Consider the following 8,040-nt stretch of genomic DNA (forward strand, 5'->3'; position numbering starts at 1 on the left):
CTCCATCTAGCACTTTCATTGAGCATTGAGACCGCTGACGTAATACAGTGATTGATATATGAACTTTCAGTTTCTTGATAGTCTTGAATGACACTTCTCATGTGCGTGGAATATGCTAGATCTAAGACCTTACCGCCAAAATGTTCAACCATACTATAAATGTACAAGTCCCGGCAATGGACACAATTTACAGTGTAAAGTTTTACTAAACAATAGTTCATGGGAGCAACTTGTCTTTAGAATGAATATTCATTGTTTGGTTTCTCGCATCTTTTTGATCGGTCGTTTTGACTTTTGGTTCTGCCGTTTTGATTTTTGCATGCTGTAAACAAATTATAACATAATTTTTTGGGAAAGATATATACTTCAGTTACTGTAGTAACTATATGTTATAGCCTACAAATGTATGATCACGTATCTCACCTGAGTGTCTGTAAGCCCGATCCTCTGCGCCAGCTCCTGCCTCTCGGCCGCTGCCAGGTACTTCTGCGTCTGGAACCGTTTCTCCAGCTGGAACACCTGGTACCCCGCGAAGGCCGTGCGGGCCTTGTTCTTGCTGGAAGTCTTGTCGTCACCGCTGTCGTCTCCATCTATAGAAATGGAATACAATAAATTAAAGTCAGCAAAGACAAAACAAGTGAACTATTTGATCTATCGATCAGAAAATATTCGTAGCGTTCAATCCTACATTAAATATACAAAAATCACTTCATGAAAAAAAATACCAAGTACCAAAGATACTTCTACCATTCATTTTCCCCAGTTTTATCCGAAAGATGTTTTCTCTCATTCAGAACCACTTTTTGCCAAGTATCGTTTGTAGATTATCATGTTCCGCCATCTCTTATCACTTTTGTACGAGAACATCTTCAAAGTCTGTCATGTCACACTAATTATAAAGTATAAAATGAAAACGTTGCATATTCATAACCATGGCGTCTGAGTCCTGACGCCAAGACGGTCTCGGACCCTTCTCAAAAGTCTGTCGCCAGGGTCTAGTATCTGGACCCTCCTCGCTAATTTATGAGTCTGTACCATTTAACTTATCTTAGCATTATTCTTTATTTATAACACAGAATCTAGAGAAGGCACCCAAAAGTAAAAGATAACGGAAGAATAGTCGTTTTGTACTTGTATTTGCATTTCGTCGACCTTCATAGCCAATAGTTCTTTTCTTTGCCATGTTTTGTGAAGAATGTATGCACGATTTTTAGATAGAATTTCCTTTAAATGCGGGCTTTATTTTTGCTTTATTTTACGAAATGGACCGTGATGATGTTATTTGTGTTCAGTTTTATTCTAGCAATGAAAACATTTTGGTAGCGAAGTTATGTTGAAGAAACTTTCTTGTCTAATTGAATTGATTTCTAAAAACTTTCTAAGAAGGTAATCCCTTTATGTTCCAATCAAGCCCATCAAAACACTCCAGATTGTAAAAGCAAACAAAAGGCAGTAACATTGTTTTAAAGAGCAGCAATTCTCACGAATTACAGGCGCCACCCATATTTATCCTAATACAAAGAATTTACGGGCATTGCCATTAGTTTCTTTTTGTACATGACGAAAATGGTAATTTTGTTTGGCTTGTGCCATACAACTACTAGTACATGACGTTGTTATGTGGCACAAACCAAACAAAATCACAATCATAGTACTGTTTAACGTTGTACCAATGATAAAACTCCTGGGTTAGACTGATACCGTTTTTAAGTTTCTAGAAGAATAAGACATAATATGGAGCGATCTATTCATTTGATTCACGAAACTAACGAGTTTTTGTCTTGAAAATTGCAGACTTGCATTTTTCTGTATCGTAAGTGGTATGTCATGTATGTAGCGGGGTTAAGTTTTCAAGTTACATAAGCACTTATTCAAAATGGAGGGAACATACATCTTTGACAAGAAAAGCGCCGAGGAAAATTGGTATGAAAGCGGAAAAATTTTCTCCCTGTAGAAGTTTGTTTCTTTCAGTTATAAGTTAGTTTAAAACTTGCAAAAGAACAAAACTTCGGATAAATACCTGACGACGCGTCCCTGTCTGTGCTGTCTGCTTTTCCACTTGACTTTGGTGAAAAGTTGTTTCGGTTCTTCTCGGCATCTTTCGGAGCGTTGTGTCCCTCTCTATCGGGTTGCCTCGCCTGGTCCTCCTCGCAGTCGCTCGCCGACTCCCAGGGACGCTTCAGACTGACGGTTCCGGTGCCATACGCCCCGCGCCCCGCATGAGCGACGGAAGGCGCACGGTGAGTCGTTCCCGTGGTGAAGTCTCTCCTTTCGTGCTCACCGGTGACAGGTCCGGAACTTGCGGGACGATAGTGCAGCGTGCCGACCCCGCTGTGATGCTTCGTCGGAGGAGCAAAACCGAGATCGAAACTTCTCTGTAGCGTCATGGCGTTTTGCTCTACTTGTATCTCGCGAAGCTTTGCAGGAAAGTTGGTCTGACCACGATTCTGATCAAACAACATTTTACCGGATGTCAACGTTGTCAGACCGAAAACCAGGCCGCTTCTTGATTTTATCTTCTCCTCAGGAATGTCTCTGTGTGTTCACTCGTGATGTGTCCGGATCTGAACTGATTTTCTGACAGGCGCACCTCCCGTTTTATGTAGGTGGGCGTTCTGTTGTTTTGTTTGGAGCATAAACCCGAACAAGCCACGCTGATGTGTCAACTGTTTTCTTTTGTAGCCGACAGTCGCCAGCCGCTGGCTCCAGAGACATTTGTGATCTGGAATGGGTTAATTGATTAATTATAGACAAATGACTCAAATTAGGAGTGCGTGCTTCGCAAGCTTAAGTTGTAGAGGTTTGCCGAGTTTACCAAAGACTTCGCCTTATTATTTTTTCTCTTACACACATTTATAGAAACGTGATAACTTTTGATACAATTTCACCTCTACTGCGGAAGGGTTAAAAATGTTTCCTATCTCAAATTAACGACAAGAAATAAGACCAGCAACGTGCAATGTACGTTCTGCAGTCGTGACACCTTTGTGCCAGCCGTATTCATGACCAATAGTCTACAAGACTTTCCCAGTGGCGTCAGGACCCAACCTGGCGTCGACCAATTTCAACAAGTTTCTTCCCAATAGCATCATCCTATTATACTCACTACAAGACACAAAGGTATCAATCAACCGATTATGTGGCCAAAGAAAACATCCATTGTCTAGACTACAGGTCGTGGCGTTGGTCGTGACAGGTGCGCGACAGGTACATCGCATTGTTTTTGGAGCTAATTGTTTCTCTGAAAAGCAACACATCAGATTAATGTTCTGTTTCAATAGTTTAGGTGGAACTATCATCATTTTCAGAACGCAAAGGTGTCGCCCATCGCTTCCACGAGGTACATTTAGTGAAGAGACCAAGCCTAATTGTTTTTCTTAAAAGCAACACATCAGAATGTGGAACTGGCATCACCAAAACGCAAAGGTGTCGCCCATCGGTTCGCGTTCAGTAAGTGAAGGCACCAAGCTGAATTGTTTTTCTGAAATTGAAAATCAGCTCATCCGAATAATGTTCTGCTTCAAAAGTACTGACCATTTTGGTGGAAGCAGTATCATTTACAACACAAAAGGCATCGCCCATCGCTACAACGAGCGGGTTTTAACTTTTACTGAAGCGACCAAGTCCTTTTAAGAATCTAAGTGGAATTAGAGCCGTGGTCATTTAGGAAATCTAAATGTTACGTGTATATACAGCAATCATCATATAATGTACCTTACTAATGACTAGTAATGCGTGTTTGTTACTCTGTTTCTCTGGTAAGGTTCTTAGATTGTACCTCAAAATAGCTAATTTTATTCCTTTAACCCGGGATCGGGCATCATCGCTCATCGGCTCATTTAACAATCACGATAATGAGGACTTGTTTTGTTAGCACAAGTAGGTTATAACCTCTTTGGTTACTAGTACTGCAATGAGTATTTTTTCTAACGGAATGGTAGGATTGGGGGAATGAGTCATAACTTCAATTTGTATACCTAAGATGTTTTCACCGGTGCGGGGTAGAATTTCTCATAACCTGGATTTTGCAAACAGGATAAATCAGTTCTAAACGTCTTCGAAGGGGTTTAACAGAAAACCTATCATAGAGCCCGGTATTTCTCTCTTCTCTCTATCTGTTTTTCTCTCTTATATCATGATCGAAGCGTCATGGCTCTTATTTGAAAATTGTTGAAAAGCGCAAGGAGGATTAAACCTCGTTGAAAAGAGTATTTCAAGATACTGAAATTTTATTTGCCCTTTTTTAAGAGTAGAGATATTTTTTCTATTGAAAATTATCAACAAACTGAAAAGTGAAATCGCAACTGTGGCCTTCTTTGAGAGAAAAAGAATTACAAATTCATATCAATGACATGAGAAGAACTGAATGTGGTGCCAGTAGAATTGTCGGAATTTTCAGACAATGAGATCTTAACTTGTAGAACAATGAGCCCGATGGGAGCCCGTCTACCTGACAGTTGATAACGATCTCACAGGCGACAGTCATCGTGGCCATTCGGGTTTGAAGTGGACCTCGTTCACACCATATTACTTTATCCAGACCCCGAAATCTCGGCTATTGCCGGGTCCTTAGGTCATCAATAAGGCAAACATGGGTGGAGCACCTGTGGGGAGAGAACAACCACCCCGACAATTTGACGGTCTGTGTTACCATTGGTATGGTAAACTCTGCCAGTTTCTCTGGCGCCGGGGAAAAGAGATGCGAGCCGCTATCGGAGGAACGCTCGGGAGATACCGACCTGCTCTATCTGGTCGGGAGGGCAGGCATCCGGCCAGGCGCGCGCCTTTCTTTTGTGGAGTCGGAGTCGCTCGGAAATTATCGGAAAAATTACCGGAGAAGAATGAATGATATCAACAGATTCCTGTTCTGTATCTTCGAAACGGAAAAGGTATAATTTAGCGGAGAGGGCCGGTAAATGTGTACAGAGGAACACACAGAAACCTCTTATCTAAAACTTCTCCCATGCCTAGCTTTTTTAATACCACATGGAGCTTTTGCCACGCTCACATAAACTAGCTCTTCATTCGAATGTCACTCGAGCCTTTTCTATCGTTGACGATGTACATTATATTCTATCATTGTATAAATCATGGACTTCTTTTGTCATCGAATCACAGCAGCGCCAAGGCCATTTATTTGATAAGCTCTTTTTCCAAAAATGAAAAAGCCTCAACAATTGTCAAATAAACGTAGTATGGAGACATTTCTAATTTCCGGAAGCGTAGCCATGTGTGTTGCAATTGTAAATGATATGGAAGGCGTTACTACGTACAAATATCGTATCTTTCATCTAGACACCTGCAGACCACACACTTCAAAGTTTTGTTAGGCCTTGACGAGCAGTTTATAATCTATTTCTCCTGAAATATGAATAATTGTTGTAAGAAATGTACGGTTTTCTTCACGGTAACCTGTGTCGCAGAGGACTCAGAGAACATTGTGCCTTGTACTAGTGTGATAGTAGTGTATTAGATAAATACCTAAAGCTTTGAGTAATCCACATGTTGAGTCTATCGATATGTTTCCTATCTTCGTGTGTATCAGAATCTTGAAACGCTGACAGATAAAAGAACCCGGATACGGAAGAGAGCGGAACGGCGCCAGGAGAAATTACCAACATTTCGGCGCTTTTGTCTCACAGAATACTTGTTAACGTGTTTAGCGTTGTGATGTTGTGTCGCTGTGGATTTTTGCAATACTTGTAAAATATTTTGAGTTCTGTGATCATAACATAAGTAACCCATAGAATTAGCCAATGAAGGCGATGGAGATAAGATGACGATTTAAGATGGCGGGAAGTGAAAATTTGGCGCCAAGACTCTGAAAGAAAACAGACGACACTTGCTAATTGTTGTGGTTATCGGAGCAACAGATTCGCATCTTCCGTTTCTGTTGAAACACAATCACTGGAAAGTCGATAACCCGGATAACTTTATTGTTTATGGTTGCATAGGGAAACGACCGGGTCCCCATACAAGTCAACTGTCTGGCTCACCAGCCGCTCACCGGACGCATTCCCAACGTACACATAATATGTGTACAGCACATATACCAAGGGGCTTTTATAAAGATATGATTCATCACTAAAAAGTGACATTCAAATGTCATCCTAACCCTCAAGCAGATATCAAGTTGACTTTCTCTGTCCAAGGAGTTTATACGGAGTTACCTACATGGCCCTACAACCCTATATATTAGAGCTTCCTGGCTTTGTCACGGTTCCCCAAGATGAATTGGCAACTCAAGTTGAGTGCGCTTCTTTCAGAAAATTTATCAATCTCAAGCACCACAGCAAGGCAGTGCAACCGGGTTCTTGTAGGGAAAAGTGCGATGCCTTTACGCACAAAACGCAGCGCGTTCCGGGTGGCAACACTTTAAAACCTACCGATGAAATAGTGCGGCTGTACTTTTCAATGTTTCCGCTAGATGGTAGTAACGTTACTACTTTACCATAATAATTCTTTATCCACCTGTGCGTTTGCAAGCGTTAAATCAAAACGTACGACTTGCATTTTGTTAGTTTGACGAAAATTACTGCCGTATCATCGTCAGTTTATATCTGTGGCAGCCTACTTCCAACGACCGTTGCGATACTTGTACAATGTATTTTATATTCATGGTACGCGAATTAGCTGACGCGAACATTCTGCTACATTCACAGTTCAAGCCTACAGCTGGTCTGCTGGGGCAAAGGTCACTATAAACATCAGCACGAGTTGAACATCTTCACATCCCGTTTCCTAAACCATGGAGATCAGATTTGACGGGAAGAAGGCCCTCGTGACTGGTGCAGGGAAAGGTGAGTCTATGGCGGAGACATGAAAGCTTTTAGCTGACCAAGGTGTGCGATTTACGCGTATCTTGGCTGATTTGCGCTGAGGTGGGGAGGGGGGCGTGGCTAAATTATAATGGCATCTTCCAAAGGCGTATACCTGTCAACGTTTACTTTATATGTGTCTATGTCTTTCTTGGTGTGTGCTTCTCACATTATTTAGTGGTAGGGGTAATAGATCTGTCATCTGTAGCATAAGCGTCGGGGAAAGCTTGTACAGGGTAAAACTCCTTGGTTTAAACAACTATGAAAAGACTTTGACATAATTTGTTCTTGTACTTAGTTATCTATTTCCTCTTAATGTCACATTCATCGTTTGTGCACGATGAAACAGTATCACGCGTGTCAGCTGTCACCCTTCATTCCCACAGGCATTGGCCGTGACACAGCCAAGGCCCTGGTTAAGTGTGGTGCTGAAGTGTTCGCTCTCAGTAGGACACAGGAAGACCTGGACAGTCTGGTACAAGAGGTCTGTATATAACAGTTCTCTGTCGCTTCTGTTGACATTTCTTAAGGTAGAATAAGATATATGGTCAATATATGTTTCTTTTATATCCCTGTGACGGTGTCACACTGTAGGAAAATCAATGGACCAACAAGTCTCTGCCTGAGACTTCGAATTCTCAGCAATTATTTTCGACAGCAATATGTGAAGGTTTTTTTTAATGATCTTGATCACATAATTTTTAGACCCATGTTCACAGGACCCCAAGTCACTTCCAATGGGACAAGAAAAAACTATGCTCCAGACTCAAGAGCTCGAGTCTCTAGTGTTTTTTTTAGATTCAGTGACCCTCTGGCAATCACCAAATACTTCTAAAGCTTGTCATCTGCATGACAGGCACTTCAGATAGCAGTGAACTAATTTCAGGTTAATGTGTGATGTCTAATTTACAAATTGGAATTTGGGTGTTTTATATCATAGGCAGATTAGAGTCAATTCCACATTACCGAGATGGTTTTTCTTGCCTTTTGTTCCAACATTTTGGAAATCTTTGTAATAATCTAACTGTGATAAGTAACTGTTTAGAACTATTCATAACATCTGTGTGATGTTCAAAATATTTTCTATAGGGTTCATACATGTTATAAAAATTTCTAACATCAAATACATTATTTCTGTTAGTTTCTAAACTGTTCCAACATAGATGCATCATTTGTGATCACATGTTCGAACATTGATACTATGTTTTGTATCTGGGGCAGT

At 41.0% G+C, this 8,040-nt stretch overlaps 2 protein-coding genes across 4 annotated transcripts in view; one reads left to right on the plus strand and one right to left on the minus strand.

The window, feature by feature from the left end:
* The window catches only part of LOC118429073 (homeobox protein zampogna-like), a gene marked incomplete in the record, with an annotated part of 3,051 nt that extends 331 nt beyond the window's left edge, over nucleotides 1-2,720 (minus strand). The window contains 2 exon segments of the mRNA XM_035839431.1: nucleotides 424-590; nucleotides 2,021-2,720. Coding sequence (XP_035695324.1) covers nucleotides 424-590; nucleotides 2,021-2,462 — 609 coding nt within the window.
* Nucleotides 2,721-6,527: 3,807 nt separating this feature from the next.
* Nucleotides 6,528-8,040, plus strand: part of LOC118429146 (L-xylulose reductase-like) — a 20,294-nt gene continuing 18,781 nt past the window's right edge. For 2 of the 3 annotated variants that reach the window (XM_035839565.1, XM_035839564.1), the window contains exons 1-2: nucleotides 6,626-6,800; nucleotides 7,205-7,302. In XM_035839565.1, coding sequence (XP_035695458.1) covers nucleotides 6,749-6,800; nucleotides 7,205-7,302 — 150 coding nt within the window. In that variant the 5' untranslated portion in view covers nucleotides 6,626-6,748. Of the gene's footprint in view, nucleotides 6,801-7,204; nucleotides 7,303-8,040 lie in introns of all 3 variants that reach the window. The other variant, XM_035839560.1, reaches the window with a different exon arrangement.

The sequence above is a fragment of the Branchiostoma floridae genome, chromosome 13, assembly GCF_000003815.2.
Source record: "Branchiostoma floridae strain S238N-H82 chromosome 13, Bfl_VNyyK, whole genome shotgun sequence".
Lineage (NCBI taxonomy): Eukaryota > Metazoa > Chordata > Leptocardii > Amphioxiformes > Branchiostomatidae > Branchiostoma > Branchiostoma floridae.